The 25,636-nt window shown below is 43.1% G+C and overlaps 1 protein-coding gene across 1 annotated transcript in view; it reads left to right on the top strand.

Moving 5' to 3' along the window:
• The first annotated feature begins 9,364 nt into the window (after positions 1 to 9,364).
• Positions 9,365 to 25,636, top strand: part of WIPI2 (WD repeat domain, phosphoinositide interacting 2) — a 40,050-nt gene continuing 23,778 nt past the window's right edge. The window contains exons 1-2 of the mRNA XM_034782907.1: positions 9,365 to 9,633; positions 21,573 to 21,655. Of these exons, the coding sequence (XP_034638798.1) occupies positions 9,560 to 9,633; positions 21,573 to 21,655 (157 nt within the window). The 5' untranslated portion in view covers positions 9,365 to 9,559. The remainder of the gene's footprint in view (positions 9,634 to 21,572; positions 21,656 to 25,636) is intronic.

The raw sequence follows: 25,636 nt of genomic DNA, 5'->3' as shown, positions 1-25,636 counted from the left end.
CATGTCACAGCAACCTGCCCAACCTGCCTTATCCACACAGCCAGCTTGAGCGGAGCTATAAATACACCCAGTGGATCAAATAGCAGCAGATTTGAATTTAAAATGTAATTAAAGCATGCCGAGGGCGGAGCTGCAGACAGATGGACAGAGACAGACAGGGTGGGGGGGGGGGGGGAGGGGGCGTGAGCAGCTGTTGATGGGCAGAATCACTCAGTGCTTCCCCAGACCCAGAGCCCTTAGTTGGCTTCGCTTGCTCCCAGCGAGGGCATGGCCTTCCTCACCTTCGCAGGTGTTTTGGCCAGGTGACTCTTTTCTGCACAGGGCTCACGCTTCCCCCAGAACCAAGCTGGGGCCCTTTCCCTGTCTCGAGCTGGGATGCTGGTGAGATGGCGCCTTTCCGCCCTGGCATCCTGGAGGGCATCTTCTAGGGAGTGCTGTTCTCCCTAAGCTGCCGCAGCTGGGGGTGGAGGGACATTTCTCCCCCTTCAATCTAAATGCACCTTTTTTATTAGGGCACGAAGGTCAACAGTTGTAGCCCAGGGCTATTTCTAAACAGCCCGTGGGAGCAGGGGGATGAAGCAATGCAACAGTTAGCGAAGCAGGGCTTTGCACCGAATGGTGCTGCCGGGGAGCTGGGAACCCCAGCTCCTGTCCTTCTCTGTCTGCCTCCATCACACTCCCTTTCTTTGCCTTTCATGCAAGGCCTCTCCCTTCCCTCTGTGCCTGCCCCGCCTCTGGATCTCTACCCCTCCCCCCTAACTAGTCCACATAATGTGCATTAATGGATGTGCTTGGGCTGAATGCACTGGGGATTTGCCTTCCACACAAATGCATGCCACTCGCTCTGCTCCCTTCCTGTACAGTTACAGGGGAAAAAAGAAAGGAGTTTGTTCTGCTATAGGGCAGTCTCCTCCCTAAAGGATCCATGGGGTGTAGGGGCAACGGCCCTCTCCTTAGCTATGTCTCTTTCCTTCCCCCTTCCCCGAAAAATCTTAGATGCTGAAAACTGCCACAAACAGAAGGAGCCAGGCTGAGCAGAGTTAGGGGGGAGTAGCCCTGTGTGTTTCCATTCAACAAAAGAGGTCCTTTTTGCTGGCGCACAGGGTCTTAAAGGCGCACACCCTCCCCATCAGGAGAAACATGACCTGGTTTTGCTCTGATGCCGGAGGGAAGTTCCTGGAAAACAGTTAACGGGTTAGATTCCCCTCTTGTGCCTCTTTTATACCCAACTCCATTGCCTCCAGTGGAGTTCCCCCCTGTACATGGATGTGCCCAAAGCAGAATTTGGCACCAGGTCTCTCTGCTCTTATGTATGAATGCAAGTTGATATAAACCAGTTGTATATAAACTTGATGTACACTGTTTAACTGAATCAATGTGTAGAGCAGTTTTAGTCAAAGGGGTGCAATACAGTGTGTAGACCAGGCCATCTTGTGATATTTGGCCAAAAAAGGAAGCTTAGTATAAGGTGTGATTTTAAACCAGTCTAGTTAAACCAGTGCAGCATTGTGCCTGGACATTCTAAAATTGATTGAAACCTGGTTTATATTGGCTTAGCTTGCATCTGAAAATGTAGAGGTGGCATCTAAATGGATATGACCAGTTTTAAAATGATAGAAGGGCTTGTCTACACACAGCTTTTGCATTGCTTTAACTACATTGGTTTGAAAATGGTATCATTAAAGTGGTACAGCCTCCTAGCATGGACCATGTGGGTACGTACTCAGGGCGGTTAGCCCATGCTCCTGGGGTTACACTACAAATTTTGGTGCACTACCTTGATAGGAACTATCATGAGTATGTCTATGCAAGCTGGGAATTGCACTCCTAGCTTCCATGTATAGACATAGCTTTAGTCTTGACATACAGAATTCCCTGATATTCTATTCCTAAACTTCTCTTAGAAGTCTGCTAACGAGAGTCAATCCTATGTGATTTTGTGATGCAGTACTAGGTTAAGGGCTAAGTACTATGCTAAGACTTTCAAATTGATTTAACTGTTGACATCAGGAAGATTTAAACCTTGGCTTCCACTGACCCACCGTGTCACCTAGCTCCCTCTAACTAAAATCCAAAACTCATCTCAGTTGTTTGGAAGTGTAGCCAGGTTTCTTGAGAATCCAGTTATGTGAGAAGGACAGCTTCTGGGAGGAGTTCATTTCTGTGCCAGAATGTATTTCCCTATTGGTCAAGGATTGGGGCAGCATGAACCAATGGACAACAGCCAGTGATCAAGAAAAATAAAGCAAAGGGATACGCAGATGATTCTGCACAACATTTCTTTGCTTGTTTGGGACTTTTTAAAATTTGACTCAGTGGCATGGCTTCCCGAGGGCTCTCTGATATAGTGCCCAAAGCACTCCTGGGTATACTTGAAGTGTTGTCGGTTTGCTACATTTGGAGCTGTACCCTGCACAGCCCAAAGGGGATGGAGTGGACAAATTTATTACAGCTTGCCCTTAGCTGGAACAAGTCAGAGGGCAAGGAAAAGGGGTAAATCCATAGCATCTTTCTGATCTCCTTTTCCTACCATTAGCAGTCAGCACCACAGTATCCAGACCCCAGATCCAAAACTGACCCTCGCATTAAGATCATTTCTGAGAACTGCTCCTAGATGCCTGCTGCTCACACTTAGAGATTTATTTCAAATTGCTTCTCCAGCCTTCATGACTGTGGAGAAGCTTTTGCCAGGGCTCTTTAGTGATGTCTATTTGCTCCTTTACCTTTCATCAGACATAATACAGGCATTTTGGGAGAAGGAAAAACGTCGGCAAGTAATGCTTAATGAACTGAAAGTGCGGTCCCTGTGGGAGCCCATCCCCAGGTGGAGCAGCCTGTGGGGCTGCAGAATTCATTGGCAAGGGACACCTGAAATGAACTGTCAGGACCAAAATAGACTGGGTTCTGAGGGCAAAAGGCAAATTGAAGGAAAAATAAGTTCCTATTTTTGAGGCATGAATTCAGTTGTTATAGCAACTAAAATCTCACAAATCAAGCTGCGGAATAACTCCAGAGCTAGAGCTTCATCTGACTCTTGGTGGACAGATAATTGCATTGAACTGAATATCATCTCAAGGGCGGGAAATGGAGAAATTCACCCACGTCCCAGCCAAGCGATCAAATGAGCTGGGCAGTCCAGCCCACATGGACCCGCCTTCCCCTGCCATGCCCTATGTTCAGATACCTTCCCCAGAGTATTTGTGCTCTAGGGCCTGGGTCTCACTTCCCCTGAGATATGAGTAACTCCCACTAAAGTTATGGAAAGTTACTAATATCCCGGAACAGGAGAATTGTGCCCCTGGGTGTTTATTTAGTTATGTCTATTATTTTTGTATTACCGTAGTGCCTAAGAGCCCTAGTCCTGGACCAGGCCTCATTGTTCTAGCACTGTACAGGTACAGAACAAAGAGAAGGTCCATGCCCTGTTTAGATTAGAAGCAGACAAGACAGATACAGGGTGGGGGAAGAGGTATAACGCACAAGCAGAAGGAACAAGGTGGTCTCTCTCTTTTATTTCACAGAATCCTCTAATCAAAGAATTGTAAGGCTGGAAGGGACCTTGAGAAGTTCTCCAGTCCAGCCCCCTGTGCTGAGGCAGGATCGACTGAGTCTAGACCATCCCTGACAGGTATTTGGCCAACCTATTGTTAAAAACTTCCAGTGATGGGGACTCCACCACCTCTCTTGGAAGCCTCTTCCAGAGCTAAACTACCTTTAGAATTTAAAAGTTTTCCTTAATATCTAACCTAAATCTTCCTTGTTGCAGTTTAAGCCCGTTACTTCTTGTCCTACCTTCAGTAGACATGGGGTACAATTGATCCCCATCCTCTTTCTAACAGCCCTTAACATATTTGAAGATTATCAGGCCCCCCTCAGTCGTCTTCTCTCAAGAAGAACATGTCCAGTTTTTTTAACCTTTCCTTGTTTCGAATGTGTGCCTATCATGATGGCATCTAATTTCAATAACTGCTGGTTTCTGGATGCTGCAGAGAATCACCATCAATTTATAAATCAGAAAAGCAAGGAGGAAGAGACTGTGCTGCAGTTTAGAACCATCCATCAGAGGTTTGGAAAAAAGGTGAGTGTCCAGAAGCGTTCGGAATGCTAACAAACTTGGACCACAAGAGGGAATGTGAGCTACAATGGGGAACAGTCTCCTGAACCCCATCCCATCCTCAGTCCTAAATTGTGACCAGCTATGGAATGTGAGCAAATCCATCTCCACTGCTCTCAGCCATTCTGCCAGTGCAAAGGGGGAGATGGGTATCTGTGATCTTGGGCATTGATGAACCTGAAAACAAGCTATTTGTTGTCTTGTCCACCTGTGCGCTTGAGTATTTATGGTCCTCGGTCATCTGCATGTCTGTGGCTATTTCTGGCCCTAGTATTGGTGCACCTGAAAATGTACGGTCCTGGACATTTGCTTTCCTGACAACGATCATTGAAGTGTAAATCCCACTCTTTGCTTTCATTTGTGATTTTTCCAGCCTGCCTAACCAGACTTTTTTTTTAAATTGAGAATTGAAAAAGCTTGTGCCTGACTCTTCTAGGCTGTTATTCTTCCTTGTAGTTAGGGGGAATCACTAGTAAATTGAAATTTGTGCCCTCACTGACCATCCATAGCCATTACCTCATCTGTAGCATACCCATAATTCCCCAGGCAGGCACGCCATTATTCACAATAGGACCACGGGTAACTATATTTAGATGGTAGGCTCCTTGGGGCAGGTACTGCCTTTTATTTTATGTTCGTACAGCACCCGGCACAACAGGGTTCCAGTCCTGACTGGAGCCTCTGGGTGCTAGTGTAACACATATACTAAATAATGATAACAACAAAGTATGCACAGTTAGACACAGATCTGTAGTAATGTTAACAAAAGCCCAGCTGGGAAAAAATCTGTCAGTTGTCATGAGTAACTCTGACCTTGAAACATTATTATACTGTCTGGCATACAAGGCATACGCCTGCCTACACCCAGCAGCGATCTGATTGTGAGTCTGTACACCGCGACTCATGGATTGTGAGGATTCAAAGCACAGCGTGTTGCAGACTGTCACTCGCTTGAAAGCGTGTCTCTCTCACCAACAGAAGTTGGTCCAAATAAAGATATTACCTCACCTGCCTTGTCACTTGCTGTCCAATCTGCTATGCCTGAGTGACCTCCCGTGGTATAAAGCAGAACTGCAAAGACACCTGCTGTATATATACTTGCAAATCAATCACACATATAGACACACTTCAGTCTGTACATCCATACAAACATGCCTATTTATCCCATTTCTTCTGTATGTCTGAGCCATACAGTAAAGAAAAATGACATGTGGGGAAATTAACCCTTTTGTGAAACTTTTTTCCCTCCAACCAAACACAGATCACCCTCCCTATGCACATTCATACTCATTGGTGGGTTTGAAAGCCATATGTAGGCAAGATGGTCTGCTGCATGAGAGGCCTGGTGACTATGATAAGAGACGGTGGGTCAGGAGGCCTGGGTTCTATTCCTTTATCTGCTGCAGACTGCTGTGTGGGCTTGGGGAAAATCTCTGTACCTCTGTTTCCCTCCAACCCTTATCTATGTAGACTGTCAGTCTCGCAGAGCAGGGACTGCTTCTTACTATGTATTCAGTGCCCTATGTACAATCAGGTCCTGATGTCTCTAGGCGCTACAGTAATATACACAATAATAATAGTGCATAAAGCATAAGGCTAGATGTTAGGAGACTGTATCTCTACCACTGGCTCACTCTGTGACCTCAAGCAAGTCATTTAACCAATCTGTGCCTCAGTTCTCCCTATCCGTAAAATGGGGGTAATGCTAATTACCCACCTCATACAAGTGCTGTGAGGCTTATCTAATTAGTACTTGTGAAGTGACTCAAAACCCCTGGATGGAAGGTGGGATAGAAGGGCAGAGTATTAAAATACAAGCCATAAATATTTTAAAACCATCCCATCCAAATGACACTCATTGTCCTGAGGCTGTGTTTAAAAGGAGACATTTCCTTGCCTCTGACTCACTAATCCTAACTGAAAAAGACAATAGCTCGCTCAGCGGTTTCCCTGCCACATGTCTTGCTTGTCAGGAGTGTTATCGTGCACGTCCCAGGAGGTCAGAGCTGCTCCGCTTTGTCTCACTGCTCTCATAGCCTAAGAACAAGCAAGGTGACAGGTTTGATCAGCTGAGAGATCTCAAAGAGCTACTGCTGATAAATAATACATACTACAGAAGCAAGCAAGGACCCGAAGCTGCCATAGAGAAAGAGAGCTTTACAGGTTACCGGCACATTTAAACACACTGCCAGCACTTGCGTGCAGAATTTAGTGGATCAGAACGCATGCCAGAGGGGTGGTGGGGACTTGCAGCGTAAAATCAATCACCTTGGCAGGGGCAGGAAGGAAACCATCTTCGGAGAACAGATAGCAGGTCAGTGAGCGATAAACCAGACCTGTAAGGTCTTTAATACTGCTTTAAGTCTGCCCGGCTAAAGCTGGTTTAATGAAAGATGCCACACGGATCCTTAAGCTAGTAGAGCAATTCCTTAGACTGTAAGCTCTTTGGGGCAAGGAGTGTCTTTTTCTGATGTGGCTGTTCAGGGCCTAGCACAGTGGGGGCCTCGTCCTTGGTTATTTGTAATATAAATAATGATTATTGCTAATAATGGAGCAATGGTTCTCAAACCGTGGGCCCCCTGGTATTCCACACCACAGTTCCAGGTGGTCCATGGAGATAGCCATGATATTGGAGCCTCCTACATTTTTCAATCACTGATACCTCCTGTTTTCAGGCTCACGGATGAAGGTAGGCAGGGCTAGTGGCGGGAGCTCAGTGGGCAGGAACAATCACTAGGGTTCAGAGTCAATAGCAGAGCCAATAATTAGGCCAAGGGGCAGAGCCAGAGACAGGTCAAGGGTCAATACCGGGTACCAGGGTCCACATGGGTATTCCAGCATTCAAGCAGGAATCAAGGTCCAAGTCAGAGCCAAGGTCAACTTTGGGAGTTTGTGTGGACATGGCAGATAGCTAGCTAGCAATCCACACCATTACCTGGACACTCCCTGGAACACCCCTTGGGTTTATATAGAGTGGGGAGCCAATCAGGCACCATGAGGCTGCAGTCTGTCAAACCCTTTGAGGCAGGACTTCCTGTGGCCTGGGTCTGTGGTGGAGTGTGAATAGGGGATTGCAAGCTGCTTACAGCTACTGCTGGGTGGAGGTGTTCGCTGTCTGGCAACCAGACACACTGGGCCTTACACCTGCCAATACTGGCCCAGTCCAGGACTCTCCTGGTGTTTCCAGAGACTCCACTGACCACCTGCCCTCAGAAAAGCAAGCCCTGTGCACAGCTTCTTTAGGTGTTAATTCAAGTTTGACGATGGCACCAAAACAGGAAGGGGGAAACCAAACACACAGATGAACTGCACCAACTGCAAAGTGATCTGGAAACAGAAGAGCAACAGGGCCAGCAGTGAAAAAGGGGGGAGTTCCCTGACCAGTCCACAGCCTTGCAGCCTGGGAAAGGATACAGCAGGGATACAGAATGTGGGGGAGGGGAATGTAACCAGGTAGGCCTGGACATCAAATTAAAGCTTTGCCTCTTCCTGTGACCAAATACGCTGACACTAATGGACATATTTTTGAAAGGGCTCAGTAACTAACATGCATCTGACGTGCTGCACTCTTGAAAACCTGGCCCCAGTTGTGGTCTCCTTCTTCTGAACATCCCAGCCCTATTTTCTAAGCCCAGCTGGGTGATTTACTCACTTTGTGATCTCAGACAAGTCATATGACTTCCTTGTGCTCTAGTTAACCCAGCTGAAAACACTGGGTCAAAAGCAAGCACCTCGCTGGAAACTCAGAAGCTTCCTCTAATGCAGCCAGCGTTTCTCAAATGCAGCCACCAAGGGCTCTTCTTGCAGCCACAGCCTCCTGGGTTGCAATGGGTGGTGGGGTGGAGAGGGGAGTGTGTGTCAGGTCGCAAAGTAGCGACCCCTCCCTGGTGTACCACCTTGGTGTTGGTTGCTGGGGCTGCTAGCAGGGGTTAGGCCCTGCCCCCTCTGGAGCCTCAAAAACCGGAAGACAAAGAAAAAGAACTAAAATATTATTATTTTCAATCATGACTTTTGGTGAGTTAACTCATGATTTTTTAACGTTAGAGGTTGCCAACATACCAGTGTTCAGGCCCTGAAACGAGCCCATAGTAGAAGCCACTGAAAAAGCAAAGGAATAGGACAGACTCCAGAGCTGCAGCTGAGCTGGTGAATACTATTATGGCAAGAAAATGAAGCCCCATCTTACTGATAGATGATCGCTGTGGTCTAATCGACCAGGGGCTAGCATGGAAGTTGATATACCTAAATTCTATCCTTAGCTTTGCAACTGAACTATCATGGGACTCTGGGCAAGTTTTTGTGCCTTTATTTCCCCATCTGCAAAAGGGAGTAATGTCTATTGTCCTTTGTATAGCACTTTGAGACCTACAAATGACAATGGCTATACAAGAGCTAACTCTGGTTATTAATGCTGCTGTTAACACTGAGGGAAACTGCTCCTCCCACAATTTTAGCAAGGTCTAGGAAGCTATCTAGAAAACTGGGGGGGGGGGGGGGGGGGTTGTAAACATGAATTCCTGATCCCACAGTTCAATAAACCAGGGTGTACACACCTGGATGTTCTTCACTGGCATGTTAGAAACCCAGATGGGCTTCTATTACTTGTATTCTGGTGGTGCCTAGAACCCCTTCCCATGCCCCGGAGATTGGAGCCGGATTGTGCCAGGCACAGTACAAACACAGGAAAAGACAGCCCCCGCCCTGAGGAGCATAAAAACTATATAAGAGAGTGGGAGGGAAAACGGAGGCCCAGCGTGGGGCCAATGAAATAAGGGCCCCTTCAAATAAAAGGTGGATAGTGACCCTAGGCAAAGTGACTTGCCTAAAGCAGGTGAGTAGCAGAGCCAGAAATAGAACCCAGGGCACCTGTTCAGTGGGTATTAGTCATGGGATCCCAGCCACCAGGATACCCACCTGAGCAGGTGTTATCAGGGGCCCCACTAAGAGCAGAGCATCATGCAGTGATTAACACACCCATCCCAGCCTTAAGAAGCAGGCAGGGAAACAGAGGTAGGGTGCCCCCATAACTGACAGCCTCGTTAGGGTCTGCGGCGCGCCACGTCTCCCATCCATCCGCTGACCCAGCCAGAGCCCACTTAGCTTGGGACAGCTGCGAGCCGCCCTCTAGCAACGTGCCCCGCGAGCGCCTGCGCAGTTTTCAAACGTAACCGCGAGCCGCCCGCACAAACGCCTGCGCACCAAGGTACGGTGGCCGGGCGGTAGCGGAGAGCCGACAGCGCCTGTGTGGATTGAGAGGTTCTGGGGAATGGGGGCGGGATGGCGCAGGCGCGCTCGGACTCCGGCCAGCGGAGCGTAAACAAGGCGCTGGAAGGGATGAGGGGGCGGTCGGAGTCGAGCGAGGCCCGGAGCCGCTGAGGCTGAGCCCGCACCCCCAAGCTCCCCGCCGGCCGGCCGGCCGGGGGTCCCGCCGCTCAGGGAGGCGCCATGAACCTGGCCAGTCAGAGCGGGGAGGCCGGCTCCGGCCAGCTGCTCTTCGCCAACTTCAACCAGGACAACACGTAAGGGGGGGGGGTGACGGAGCGAGCTGGGGGGCGGGGAGCAGCTCGGGGTGTCGCTGGCAGCGGCCGTGACCTGGGGGCGGGGGAGGGCGGCTGCGGCGGGAGCCTGGGCTGGGTAAGGGGGCGGTGCAGCCTGTTTCTCGTCCCCGGGGGGGGGGCGTAGCCCGCCTTGTTCCGCTGCCCGCGGGGGTGTGCTTCCCCCCCCCCCCCCAACACCCCCCCCGTTGGGAGGCTGTTGCTGGAGTGTGCCCTCTTCCTCGTCAGCCCTTGCTCCCCGCCCCCCCCAGGCTATTGCTGGAGGGCGCCCCCTCCACAGCCCTCACTCCCAGCGGTGCTGGAGCTAGGAGTGCGGGGGGTGAAGTGGTTTCCATCTTATACTGGGTTTACAATTTGGTTCAATGGCTCTCAGCACCTCCACTGTGCAAAGTGTTCCAGCACCCAGCTCGCTCCCCATCCAACTCTTCTGCCCCATTGGATAGGATACTTGCCTTTTTTTGAGCCCCTCACTCACTCCCCCAGTTCGGATCAAGAAGGATGCACTTCTGTTTTCAGTTCCCCCGCTCTTAAGATAATGCTTCTGTAAGTGCTTTTGGTCCATAGACTGCAGTGCTTGTCAGAGCTGGGTCAGTATCATTTTCATTTTACAGCTGAGGAAACTGAGGCATGGAGAGGTTAAATGACTTTGTTGTGGTTATGCAGTAAATCTGTGGCAGGTGCAGGCATAAGGCCCAGTTTGTCATATGCAATCTTGAAGGGTAACATACAAGTAGGGATGTTTAGCATGCTCTCCCTCTTAACGCCACAAAGTTTGCCTGGTCTGTGATGTGGTTACCCTCACGTGCATCTGACGAAGTGGGCATTCACCCGCGAAAACTTATGCGCCAATACATCTGTTAGTCTTAAAGGTGCCACAGGAGACTCTGTTGCTTTTTACAGATCCAGACTAAAACGGCTACCCCTCTGATACTTCTTTTAGTTGTTATCCTTGAGATGTGCTCTTCCCTTTGGGTCTCCCCTGGATGTCTCCCTTGTTCACTTTCTGGTGCCCATTCTCTAGGAGAAGGTAGTGTTTTGGGTAGACTGCGGGATGGGACCCTAAGGAGTTAGTGAGGCTTAGGTTTGCAACTCATTGTGGTTGTATTTTCAGGTAACTTTCTCTTAACCCTGTCTCTGTGGTGTTGAAATAATGTGCAATAACTTTCAGAGATACTTCATTAGCAGATGCTCCCTTCAGTGTCTTGTTTTTCTCAAAGTGCATGGGCACCCTCTTTTCATAAAGAACAACATGCTCCTTAAAAATGTCACTTATTTCTCTTGTGTTTTGGCTTCTAGCGGGTGGTAATACACTCCACATCACACTTATCTCCCGAATTATATGTCCATTGTAACATAATGTTTTAGCTTTGTGTATGCGTCTCAGTCTCCTTAGCTGTGAAATACTGTTTTGGATGCATAATATAAATCCACAGAAAGTGGTGGTTGATGTGGTGGGGAGAAAAAATCCATACATATCGAAGAATAACATTGGAAAGTCTGACAGAAGTTTAATACTTTCCATTTAAATATGGGTAACAAGAGAAAGTAGAGGTGATATGAATTATGTAGAGGAGGATTGCGCTGTTGTAAATGGTTAAGAGATTAGATTTATGGGGGAATAACCAAAGGGAAATCTGACATTGAGGGGAGTTCATCTTGGGAAGTAAGAGGAAAGGATCTGGGGTTGGGAGTATGAGTAGCTATTTTTTTTAATGACTTGTTCTTTGGTAGATCTACAAATGAACAGTAAGAAATCAAATCTCTTTTTTCCTTGCAGCAGCCTCAAGTCTCTTGATCCCTTTTCAGCACGTATTGCTAAGTGTAGAAAACCCACTGAGATTGTGAAAGCAGTGGCGATTCTCTGTGGTGGCTTTATAAAATGAATGGAAATACTACTACATCCATATCCTCTGAAAGAGTAGGATATACTGTGAACTTGGTTGTTGTACTTGCATTGAGAATAGTGCAGGGAAACAATACAAATAGACTTGGAACAAGGGATTTAGGGGGAGGGTATCTAATAATATGAAGGAAAAATAGCCTCGAGCATGTTGTAAGTAAATCATAAACTTTCTGTTGTATGTTGTTTCAAACTAAATGTGTTTCTGCAGCTTCTTTTGGGACATCATATTGTGTACCTTATTCAGCTCGGCATGCACTTGAGTGTACAGAGTATGCACATTTTTTGTTTGATACTAAGTACACAACTTTTTCTACCAGTCACCCCTAGGTAAATCAAGTCAAAGGATAATAAACTAGAAATGATTTCTTCACCTCTTTCTATCACCATTTTAAAGGACTAGTATCTAACTTTTTTGAAGTTAAAATATGCTGTCCAAGTTGACAAGCCTAAAAACTTTACTCTTTAATTAGGAAGCAGATTTATTGATAGCTGGCCCAACTTGAAGTGGATATATAAAAATAAACATCCTCGGTATATAAAACAGCAGATCTTAAAGGCTTCTGTTGAAAAAGCAATTCCCTTATGAAATGTTGATCCAGTGTGTCATAAGGGATCTAGTAGCCAGGATGTGTTTTAAGTCTAAAGTTATAAATATTAAGTAAATAGATTTGTTTAAAATTGAATGAAGGTATTGGAAATTTACTGCACTACTCAGTTAACTTGTATTTTAGTGTTTGCATATAAAATCCAGAAGTTAAGATTTTGAATTTAATACAGTTCCAGATTTCTGTGGAAAAGAATGATCTGACAGGTAGAAGAAGATGGGAAAGAGCTGTCCTTAGGGGGACAATTAATTGTTTCATTATGTAGGCGGCAAATACAAGCATACCTTACTGTAGGTGCACTTGGTACATACTTACTGAAGTTGGAATGTTGGAACTTCAAAGAATACTGCCAATACACAAGTTGCTGTAGTGTTACATAGGGTTTTTCAGTTTAAGGAAACATAGTTCCAGGATGTAATCAAGCAGGTAGGTATCCTGCTTTTCATTGTCTTTCTTAGAAAATAGCATTTTAAAAGTACTTTCACAGGTGCCTTGTGTAGTGACACAGTACCTTCTAGTGATTTAGGCACAATTCACAAAGATTTTACTTGCCTTTTTATCAGAAAATGAGCACATGGCTTTAGTTTTATTCAACACCCAAAGTCTGTCTTGGATTGGGAATGTTTTGGTGCTGGAATTTGGGATTTTTGCCTAAAAACTACCCATGCACACCTTTGATGCTCTAATGAGAAGAATTCTTTCTCCTGCTTCCTTTTGGGATAGTTTTCACTGAATGTGTCAATTTCCCTTTTAGATCTACTATTGCATAAATCAGCATGACTCGGTATTCTCTGATTAGGAAAGACTGGCACAGGTTGGAGGGGGCTGTATATCAGGATTCTGGTGCATTAGCACTGCTATGTAATGGAAGCTTGCAGGCAATCTGAGTGCTGTATAACATAACCTATCCCAAAATATAAAATCTTAAATATGTAGGTTCAGAAGGGAGTGTTTGTGCTTGTTTTTGAACAGATTAATACATTCCTTTTGTGGTTTTAAGTTTTTTATATGAATTTCCACAGGGTATGAATTTTCACATGAAAATTTAAGGTTAGTTACAGTGTGTAATCTTGTAATTAAAGTGTAATTTACATGCAGTGACAAAATTTGGTGAAACTGTCTGGAAATGATGCTTTGCAGTAGCTTAATTTGAGGCCTCTGCTATTTCAAATCTGTACTAGAAAGCCAAGACTTCACATTAGACTGCCTGTGAAATTTGTTTTTTTTTTTTTAAACTAGCTGAATAATAACGCCAATTTTTTTCTAAAATTGTTGATCTTAATTGTAATTCTTGTTTTTAAAATAAATTCCTCCATTTGGACAGACAATTATGCCAACATTATCTAGGTTTTGGAAAAAAAAAATGCCAGGTAAGAAATAAAGTCCTGAGGAAGGACTTATAATGAAAATGTTGACATAACTTTAATTATAGTTTTTCACTCTATGCATCTGAAGAAGTGAGCTGCAGCCCACGAAAGCTTATGCTGAAATAAATTTGTTAGTCTCTAAGATGCCACAAGTACTCCTGTTTTTTTTTTTTTTTTTAATTATAGTGGTACTGACAGGCACCATCAAAATATTTTTCATCCCTAATCTCATTACTATACACTGAATCACATTAACCAATTATCAGTCTATAAATTTAATCTATCCTGGTGTCTTGTTAGCTCTCTTTTTGCCTTAACCTCCCTTAATTCTATATTCGTAGCAAAAGCTTACACTTTTGAAATTATAGCATGCTCCAATTTGCTGATGTTCTAGGTAAACAAAAGTTGTCCTATATTTGCTTCTCCATACTTGTTGGGAATCTCCTCCCTCAGCTTTCAGAACACTTGCATTCCTGCCTGTATACTTGCAGGGAACACTGTGCATTCACCTCTTTGTCCTCTATTTCCCTCTGTTTGAGCTCTCTTTTCTGTCTTTCAGGATCACACATTATAGTAACTTTCCTTCTGGTCAAAGAGGGTTGAAGGCCAGAAGGAAAATTGGGGGGTGAGGGGGTAGAGATATTTTCTTCAGACCCCATTGGTATCTCCTTAATGTCATCAGGAGCAGACATGAGAGAGGAAGTCACATGTCGAACACTTCCTGATTCTGCTGTCCTGGGAGAGTAGGCAATTGAAAGGGGTACTCTTGATCGTCTGAAATTCTAATTAGAAGAGCTGGTCGTCTGCTTTGTGTTCAGAATTCAATTTTTGATCTGTCTCAACTTCCTCCATTCTACTGCTCAGTATAACGCTACAGAATTACAATAGGGAAGTGAATAATTTGATTTGAAACCCAAATCCAGCCTTTCTGAAAGTATTTGATCTTTTATACTCACTGTCTAAGCAAATATCAATTGCTGTTACAATCACACATTTAACTATACAAACACATTTCAGTATACAAACTTGCCATTGCATTTTAAAGGTAATCTGCAAATTTAAATAACTTTGCCCTTATTTTGCTGCTTTATGATATATAAAGAGAGCCTGAAAGGATTTTTTAAAAACATTACGAATATCAAGAATGTCCATTCTGGTCTTCCGTGGTTTTGCTGCAGGATCTATCAAATGTCTTGGAGTCCGTGTATCATAAACTCTCATCTTAATTAAAGGGTGATGGTCTTGACTATTTATCAGATATCTCTGTAAAATGCTTATTGGTCACTAAAGCTAAACTGGTGTTAATTTGTTTTCAAACAGTTATGACTAAAAATCTTTCCTCAATTAACTTTCATTTCTTGACTCGTTCTTTGGATGTCATTTCACTAGTTCTTCTTTCATCATAAGCCTGGTCTATATTAAGGAAATCTCTTCCAGAAATTCAAACTGGTTTTAAAACTGATCGGGGCACTAGTGTAGATCAGGCTGTAGTATTAGGAAAGCAGTTTTAACTAAACAAGTTATTAACATATAGTTTTGGCTGCTGGAGCCTTTTCTATGCTGCAACTGGTTAGACTTTGGGGGAAAATTTACCCTGGGATAATGTCTTCTGAGCTAGACAGGACCTGAGTGTCTAATGTAAAAAAGCGAGGAAGAGAACATATTTATAAAAAAAGAGCCCAAAGAGAACTCTTTAAGGCCTTCCTTATTTGTAGTGTAGAAGCAAGAGAGGACACAAGTCAATTGCTTAGCCCTTTGCAGATCACCTATGACAGTAGTTCTCAAACTAGGGCTGCCGCTTGTTCAGGGAAAGCCCCTGGCGGGCCGGGCCGGTTTGTTTACCTGCCATGTCCACAGGTCCGGCTGATCATGGCTCCCACTGTTCGCCGCTCCAGGCCAATGGGGGCTGCAGGAAGGGTGGCCAGCACGTCCCTCGGCCCAAGCCACTTCCTGCAGCCCCCATTGGCCTCGAGCGACAAACCGCAGCCAGTGGGAGCCGCGATTGGCCGAACCTGTGGACATGATAGGTAAACAAACTGGCCCGGCCTGCCAGGGGCTTTCCCTGAACAAGCGGCGGCCCTAGTTTGAGAACCACTGACCTATACAATATATATATACCCAGAAATAATTAAAAGTAATTATCACTGAGGATGGGGACACCTGTTGTGAATGACAATCTTGAAATTAGGGAGAAAATGAGGAAGGAAAGGATGCTGCATCACAAAATGTACTCTGTTCCTTTGACAAATGTAATTGTAATAATTTATGAGCATACATAGTACACTAGTAAAAAAGCTGCATTTTGTAAAAGTAATGAACTCTTTGCTCATACTATAAAATTGTCTTTGAGAAGCGAGGAGAGAGTGCTGTATGTGTGCAAATTATGGAGTAGACTAGTTTACAGTATGTACATAATTTATTATTAATAACTTGAAAATATAGAATATATGTGAAGAAATTCTAATGGAGGACACTTATACCAAGTTAGGATATATGAAAAACACCTACAACATGTAGCATAATGTGTAAGAGAATTTTAACATATTAAAATCAATAACTGCTTTAAAAAACCTCTCAATTTCACACTAACTTGGGAATATTGGCAATAATGAAAGGACATAACGCCTAAACCATAAACTAAATTCCTGCTGTACTGTACCCTCTTTTTGGCAGCTGCTGCTCATGTGAGCACCAGCATAATGGATTATTGATCCTATACCCTTCCACATACTTATATTATTTTATTCAGAAATTGGGGGAATCCTACTCTTTGCTTGGCAAAATGATTAGTCTTCACCATGGGATGGGATCATTTAGACAGTGATTTCTGGTGTTTGAGGGCTTGTCTACTGGGGGAAGTTATACCAGTATGAGGCAGGGTGTGAATTTAAACCAGTAGAATTATACCACTGAAATTCCTTGTGCAGACATTCTTATTCCAGTACACGAGCGCCTTATTCTTTGTTTCATCACTTTGGAAGTGGTTTAAGCTAAGTTGAAAAAGTCATTCATATTCCTGAATAAGAGGGTATGCCTACATTGCAAAAAACAACACACATCCCCTGTGGCAGCGAGTCAGAGCCCAGGTCAGCTGATTTGGCTTGCACTGTGGGGATAAAAATAGCAGTGCAGAAATTCAGGCTCAGGTTGGAGACCAGGTTCGAAGATCCTTCTTCCCTTACCAGGATTGAGAGCTCAGTCTCCAACCCAAGCCCAGACAGCTACACTGCTATGTTTAGCCCCGTAGCTTGAGCCTGAGTCAGTTGACCCAGGCTCCGAGACTTGCTGCCTTGAGTGGTTTTTTGCTGTGTAGATGTACCCAGAGCGTCCACAAAGGGAGTTATACCAGACTTACTCGTGAAACTTTCCCATGTAGACAAGCCTTTAGTGACTTTTCCTGCAAACTGTGGACCCAGAAAGATACAATAAGACAGTTTTCTGCTCCAGGCCCCCACCTGGTGATGGGAGGACAGCTCTATGGTTTCCTTCTTCTGGCTCTGACTTTTGGTTTTGTTTGTTTTTTGTTCTAACAATTTTACCACTCAGTATGTTGCCTACCCACAAATTTCAGTTGAGCTCCCTTAACCATGACGTCTTTGAAATGTGTCAGTTTGGGAAGGTGGGTCATTGTGTTTTTTTTTGTCTACTTCCTTACAGGGTGGATTTGATTTAAATCACTACTCAGGAAGACTTGATTTAATCATGGATTTCTACATAAAAGTGTATTCTTGTTAGTTGTTATAATCTTAATACATATTCTTCACAACTCAGAGATAGGTTTTTTTTTTTTTTTTAGAAAGTACACACTATACATTTTAAAGTGATTTATTTTGAAAACTTTTCAGATTAGTTTTACAGCTATATCAGAAAATGAATGATTGTTTGGTTATTTCATTTACCAAAAGTAATTGAAGCAGATATTTATGAAGTCATTGGGAGGTGAACTATCTCCAATTCAACAGGTTAATCAATAGTATTTGGAGGATTTTCTTGCCATGCTAGGAGGAAAACATCACCAGATAGACATTTAAATTGTTTTATTTAACTAAAACAACAATGTGTTATATTCTGGATTTTTTTTCTTCAACAGCAAACATAATATTTTAACAAAACAAGCATATGAATTTTTGAATTTAGTTGAATATTCAAGTTTTTAAAATCAGGTTTGTTTTTGTTAAAATTGTTTAACTAAAATAGTTAAATGAAATATTAAAAAAAAATTAAATTGACTATTTCAGTGAGGTCAACATGAGAAATTTAAAATATCGGCTTCTGCAGCCAACTCAGTCGTCTTCATTCATTTTCCTGTTTGTTGATAATCTGGAAAAGAAAAACAAGCTTTCCTGCTGTTTCAGGTCCCAAATAATTTCTCAATTTGGAATGAATTAGTCTAAAGGAAGAAAATATTATTTCTACACAGGCAGACGAAGCTACTGCTGTTAAAAGTGAGATTATCACTTCAACAGTCTCTGAATCCAAGTGCTTAAGTGACTTCCACCAGTTCACTGTTGTGACTTTCTTTAAAACATCATTAGCAAACATATATTTCTTGAATGGTTCTTATTCCCAAACTGGGTCTCTTTTACGGCCTGCTGCCGTTCTAGGTTTTCCCTGCTAGTGAGAGGATGGTCTGGTAGATCTCAAATCAATGAAGGCTACACTCAGAAAGACTTCTGGAATATGCTTCTCAGTTTCACTTTTGTTTCCACTGTCTGTCCCTCCCGTCTCACATTTATCTCCAGACTTCTCCTTGTCCAGATCTATTCCACCCCCAACAACCTTCTATTCATTGAACTTTTTGAAACTTTGCACTTTTAGAGAGAGGTAAGGGATTGACTGTGTGTACACAAATTTGCAGAGGGACAATAGGGTTGAGGTCTGTTATTTCTTGCCTCTATATTTATTTATTTATTTATAAAAAATTGCTGCTAACAAGCCTGTTATCTCTGGAGACACAAACCCACAGTTTGTGAATTGCAAAACTAAGCATTTCTGATGGAATCTTCTAGACTGAGCACTGAGTCATATTTGGTACATAGAAAGATTAACCTAAATAATCTATACAGAAGCCCCTGAAACCCCATAAAATTGGGTCGCTAATCCATGAACTATTGAAACTCAGGGTACATCCAGACAACCCACTGTATCGGCGGGTAGCGATCGATTTATCGGGGGATCAATATATCGATCCCTGAACGCGCTCCCCATTGACTTCGGAACTCCACCGGAGTGAGCGACGGTAGCGGAATCGATGGGGGAACCGCGGCCATTGATCCCGCTCCGTGAGGACGGGAGGTAAATCGGAATCGAAACACCCCCCCCCCCCCCCAAGTGTAGACCAGGCCTCATTTACAAAAGTTTTTTCTTAACAATTACATGAATATATTGTCTCATACTATAGAATTAGAATTTATAATCCCTATTCCATGACGAGATATCTGAGCTATAATGTCTCTTTATCTTTAGATGGGTTTTTTCTTCAAAAAGCATTTTATCAAAAAAATCAATTTTTTTTTTTTTAAATCATTGATTTTTATCCATCCTGCTTCCTTAACATTTAAAGCCTTTTTTTTTTAAGGGAGCAGGAGCGACAGGTAATCCAAATGACGACAAACTAGAACTACCCTTTCTGGTGTGTGTGGACCTGTCAATGGAATGGTGATACAACCATCTGCTATAGTGCCCATTTAAGATGTATAAATATAATACAGAAAGTTATGAGGTGTTGCATACGAAATATGAGATACTTCTCTATAAACTTGTTACTAGGAAGCAACAAACTGCCCATGAGGGAAATCATACTGGGTCCTTGTAACTCTGCTTCGTGACTCCATTTATTTGAAGCCAGTTACATGTTTGTGTGCTTTCATGAAGTGAGATTTGCATTGCCTTTCTATATCAAATGACTGTATCCTGTCTCTCTAGTTTAAGGGAAATTCTTGGTGTCTGACACAGCTGAAGAATTGAACTCATTGCATTCCTGATTTACAATCTTAGATGCTTTCATGGAATCCAGATAAACATTCACTGGACCCATCCTTATAAAGGTTAAAGAAATCCCATACATTTATTGGATGCAATCTGCTCTTTGGCCAACATATTTTCAATGTTGTCAAAAGTAAATTTAGTGTGTTTGTGGGTGTTTTCATAGAACAATGGCAACAAAAAGAAATTAAACTTTTTATACTCTCCTCGTATCTGTATTAAAGGTATCTCACTTAATAAGAATGTTATTGATTCTGAAGAGAGTTACTACTGCTGCCTCTCCCAGACATCTTAAATACAAAACTGTTAAAGGTGTTGGTAGTGACAGTTTTTTGGCAGTTGCATTTTTTTGGTTTTGTTAAAATCCTTTAAAGTAGGAAAGCATGTTTTCTTAACTGAAATTACATCACTTACACTGCAAGTTTAAATTTCTAGGAAGATGGATTTAAATTTGTTTAATAGTTTGAGAGCTCAGAGGAATTAAAAATGGCTCCTATTGAAACTTCAGGGCTGAAGTCTAACTTTTTTTGGAACCCTTGTAACTTAAATACAGCTCACTTTTGAAGTCAGGAAAGGAAAGCATAACGAGAGCAAGGGCTTGTCTACACTACCGCCTGGGGTCGATCTAAGATACGCAACTTCAGCTACGTGAATAGCATAGCTGAAGTTGATGTACTTAGATCTACTTACTGCGGTGTCTATGCTAGATGCAATAAATCGACCCCCGCTATATCCATCGGTGCCCGCCAATCCTGCGGGCAGTGTAGACAAGCCCCAAGAGACATAGTAAGTTGCCTTTAAAAGAATATCAATGAGAAAGTTAATTGTTAATGTTTTACAATTAAATATAGTGTACTGTATTCATTTAAATTTCAAGGGCCTGCAAGCTTAGAGTGATGGTGACACAGGTATTCTTCACCTTGGCTAATAGGCTTTAGTCTTCGGGTTTATAGTTGAGTGACTTTTTCAAGCCTTGGTGATAAATCTGTTGAAAGAGTTTGTATGGCTTGTGGGTCAGAGTTCAGGTTGCTGGAATGTACAAACTGAATTTCCACATGTTCACATTGTTAATGAAATGTATGAACTATAAGAGTAGTAGGATATTTATGTAAAATGGTGATTTAAAAACTGATCTGAAAAGGGAGACAAATTGTGCATGTCATCTTTTGCTGTTTTATGATGTATAAGAAGATCTGAAAGATGAGCCGTTAAAGGTTTTTCTGCTGTGGCTTCTTTATATTAAAAATTCAAGTCCTATTCTTGAAGACTCGGGAAAATTAATGCAATGGCATTATGAGCTAAGAGTGCAAACTGAGCGGAGGGAGGGAGAAGGGCTTAAGTCAAATTGTTTAAAACTTTTTGTTCTGTTCTTAACATCTGTTTAACATCAGTGGCTAGCATTTTGGAGAAAGAAACCCAGTATTTAAAGATACAGAATGGTACGGATGTTGAAATATTGAAAGCTAACAACTCGGAGACTCTCAAAGAGTCCTTTAGCCAAACCAGAATTGACATTCCATAACTTCTCAGGTGAAAAACTGGCAGAAACTTTGTAGGAAAAGATCTTGTATGTTGTCAAGAAGCAAAAAATGAGCCCAAGCTTTATTTAAAAAAACAAACAAACAAACCTTTGCAGGCCCTCTTTAATGGTGGTGTTGTAATTATGTATTTTTCCACTGGGTTACATTGCTTAAGCAACCTTAACTCTAAATTAAAGCTTTTTGTTTGGGGTACAGAATGGGGTGAAGAAATCACTAGTGTGATTGCTTCAGGTTGCAGGCTTAAATTAGGCTGCTGTGTGCCCTGTTAAAAATGTGAAACATGAGTTCCCATTTGGGGCAAATGCTGAAACGATCTGGTTTTCTCTCTGTTGAGAGAACCTGAGTATTCAATGCCTCCTGTTAATTTTTCTGTCAAGCTTTTTAATTATCGTTCCTGTTGAGCTGATCACAAAATGAGAGTTTTGAAACTTGCTATTTTCTAGTCTATTGACAGTCTATTCAGTTTCTGTTCCTAATGAACTAATCTGATGTCTCTTTGCAGGTCCCTAGCTGTTGGCAGTAAGTCAGGTTACAAATTCTTCTCCCTGTCATCTGTGGACAAACTGGAACAGATCTATGAATGCAGTAAGTGTCCTTTTCTATTTTGGGGGGGAGGGGCGCAGGGGGGACCTCTTTAGAGTGGTTGGCAGATTAAGTCAGGTCTCACTGTTTTTCTAAAGGCTGACTGAAAGTCGTGGCTGGGGCTTTAGTTAATTTTATCGTGAACTATCACATGCACATGAAAGAAACAGTTGGACTGCTAAGAGGTTTTATATATATATTTGCAGACATAGGTGGCATACTGTGAAATCTGGTAAGTCACCAAAGGAAGGGGTGTTTTCTGGCCACCATAATCTGTTACTGCATAAAGTGATGTGACTTATGTGGAAAAGATCTCATGGGGTCTTAATTTTTCCTGGCCATTAGGACAGGTGACCACAGTTAGCATAGCCTTTACTCTATTTAATTAAAAAAAAAAAAAGCTAATTATGGCATTGTTTTGCATCCCAGTTGCTTTGTTACAGGGACAAGTTGTAAAAAGAGAATACTTCAAGGTCTTGCTGCTTAATAGCTTCTGCTTTCCTCACCAAAACCAATGAAATGTCTGCAGCCTTCCTGTCCCCTTCTCTTCACCCCCATCCTATTCCAACAGATTGAAGCTGAATTGAATATTTTAATAAAGGGTACATTTCTAAGCTCGACTCATTTGAGATACCACTCATGCTCGACTATAGACAGAGATTTTCATAATACGAACATTCTTGCACTGTAGGCAGTGACGTCAGCTGATAATGTTAACATCTAAATTAGCAATAGAGTTCAGAGTTAACATACCATTAAGACAAAAAGTTAATACTTATTCATTTTTATTCCCGTACCACCTAGAGACATCAGTGGAGATGGGTTCCCCACTGTGGTGGGCTCTGTACAAATGCGTAATAAGATAGTCACTTCCCCCAAAAGTTCACAATCTGAATAGACAAGACAGACCAAGGATGCAGGAAACAGAGGCACAGAGATATGCCTCAGGTCACATAGTTGATCCCTGGCAGAACTCCCACAGAACCTAGATCCATAGGCTCTGGGGATGGAGCACCCATGGAAAAAAAACATAGTGGGTGCTCAACACTCACTGGCAGCCCCCTGGATCAGCTTCTCCCCCTCCTCCCCAGCCCTCCCGCCTGCTGCTGGGGCCACAATCAGCTCGTCCCCCTCCTTCCCAGTGCCACCCGCCCGCCGCGATCAGCTGTTCAGCGGTGTGCAGGAGGTGCTGGGGGGGGGGGAGAGGCGGAGCAGGGGCAGGAAGAGGCGGTTTGGGGGAAGGGGAGGAGTGAGTGCAGGGCCTGGGGTGGAGCAGAGCTCCAGCACCCTTGGGGAAATCACAAAGTCGGCACCAGTGCAACTAGATCTCCTGACTCCTAGCACACTGGCCTATCCAGTGGACCACAGTGCTTCTCAGCACATTTTGGGATTGTTTTAAACTGTCTACATTAGTTGATTCTCTGTTCACATTTTGAAAGCTTTCTTTGTGAGTATAAAGATCTACCTTGCACTCCATGCTTTAGCAGCTTTTTTTAAAATAAAAAGTGATAGCTTGGTGAGCTGCTGTGAGCTAGCCTGCCTTGACCTCCACTCACGGAGCATGCAATTCCTGCAATAGAGAAGTAAAGAATAAATCAGGATATTTTCATTGTGTATGTATAATTACTTGCTAAATAACTGGAGGGAAAATAATTAATGACTTGGCAACAGATTTAACAAAATGTTAATTTTACTTATACATAGTGACACCCTATGCACAGGGTAGCTTAACCCTGCAGAAATGCATTTTAGGGTTTCTCTAGTGTAGAAGTTAAAGCCAGTTTTGACTCTGGTCCTAAATGGTTGTGTCCATGCTGTGCTATTCATATCCTCTATTGGTACCTCTTGAATTTTTCTACTGTAGAATTAAACTGTGCAAACTCTTAAGTAGATCACTAAAGCTATGTCTACACTAGAGACCTTTCATTAGCACAGCTGTACTGCTGCAGTTGCACAACTGTAGGTCTCCCGAGTAGCCGCTCTGCCAACGGGAGAGAGCTCTCTCGTCAGCATAATTAAATCACCCCCAATGAGCAGCAGTAGCTATGTCGGTGGGAGAGCATCTCCTGCCAACATAACGCTGCCCACACCAGCGCTTCTGTTGTTATAACTTATGACAGTCAGTGGTGTGGGGGGGTTTTCACACTCCTGACCAACAAAAGTGATAGTGTAGACATAGCCTAAATGAAGTACATACTTCGCCTCTTGAATAGTGCATCTGGTGGTTAGAGGAGGGGAACTGGGAGTCTGGCTCCCACCACGGACTTGTGCTGTGACTTTATGTAAGTCACAACCTCTGTAGCTCTGTTCACCCCTCCAAATACCAGAGATGTTAGGCTTCGTGAATGCTTGTAATGTGCTTTGATGTTCTTGGATGAAAGACGCGATAGAAATACAGATGATTAAAATCCTAGATGGTTCTAACCAACTCTTGTCTTAGATGTTACATACTGTAGTGATGATGCTGTAATCCTACTACGGATGCCTTTTTTCATCACACTTCTCCCCCTCCCCTTTGCCATTTACATATTGTTCTGCCTGTTGTTCCTATGTTATCAAACAGATTTTGTGACCCAAAGTAATTAGCTAATTTGTTTTTACAGTATTTGATTCAAAGTTTGTATTTCTTGTAAAAATTTTGAACGTCATGCTAAAGTGCTTTGTATCTGATTTGTGTTCTGGGCCTGTAATTTTTTAAGGTAAGAGAAAGTAACAAGGACTAGAAAAGGTTAAAAGGGTGGATGGGATTAACTGCTTCAGTACTGAGCCATCAACCTAGTGCATCTAAAAATACTGCTAATCTAGTTCAGCCAGACATATCTTGTACTGTATAGCCTGACAGTTATTTGACTAGAGGTTCAGTAGCACGCATGTGTGACTTGGCATCATTGAAGGGATTATATCACTTGTGAGAAGAAATGCAAAGGAATATAGACTAGGAACTGAGGTTCACCCTGGGTATTTGAAGTGCTTACCTACATTAAAGCCCATCACAAAATCTTCCTTTCTATATAGATAACCATCTGTTCAGGATTCTCACTCCAGTCTCTTAGCTCTTTACTGTGAGACTGAAGGAATTGCCCTAGCTCTTAATGTTTTTTTGACCATTTGAGAGCACACAGAGTGGGGTAATGTGTGAAGTGGTCCCCTTAATGGTTGTTGCATCTGCCGTCTGCCAGAAGTTCCGGTCATTTCCTTCTTGACCGCGATCACTTGTACTCTTTCCGTTAAGCCCCACATCAGTTCTGCAGGATGACACTTCCACATGTATCCTGGCCCCTGACAACACTTCTGGTGTTCTGAAAGTTCTACAACCCCGCTCCCAGGCCTGGGGGAGTGGCAGGTCTGGTGGGAACCTCTCAGCCCCCCTCATTCCAGGTCTTGGGTTGCCAGGGGAGGGCGGGGGAAGGAGGAGCTGATTCATTTTTCACGAGAGGGGAGGAGGGAACAGTCACCCTGAGCAGCTAGGTTCTTTCTGTTCCTCCTCTTTCCTCTTGTAAAAATGGTGTATTTGCTATGAAGCATTCTGAATGCATGGCAGTACATCTGAAGACTGTAACTTGTACTGTCAGTTACTACTTGCACCAAACTGATCACATTAAGCAGTGACCTCTGTATTTTAAAGTCTAAATGCATCATTACCTCTCTAGATTTAATCATTTTTGAAATTGTGATAAACTGACATATTAAAATTATATATTAATAAATGATTGGTCTGACTTTTTTTTCTTTTCAAAAGTTGCCCATGTCAACCACATCAAGAAGGTTGAGATCCACTGCTTTAAACCATGACTGAAAACTTACTAGCCCAGGCACAAAAACTAAGTGCTAATTCTTCCTGTGTTGAAAAATTAATCACCCGTTCCTCTGTTTTAATAATAATAATAATAATAATTAATAAAAAAAAGACACCACTACTTTGGCTCAGAAAAGGGGGTGAATAGAATTTTACAAGGCTGCTTTAAACAAACTATTTTGATGTTT

Source organism: Trachemys scripta, chromosome 10 (assembly GCF_013100865.1).
Source record: "Trachemys scripta elegans isolate TJP31775 chromosome 10, CAS_Tse_1.0, whole genome shotgun sequence".
In the NCBI taxonomy this organism is placed as follows: domain Eukaryota; kingdom Metazoa; phylum Chordata; order Testudines; family Emydidae; genus Trachemys; species Trachemys scripta.
This window is presented reverse-complemented; position numbering and strand designations above follow the sequence as displayed.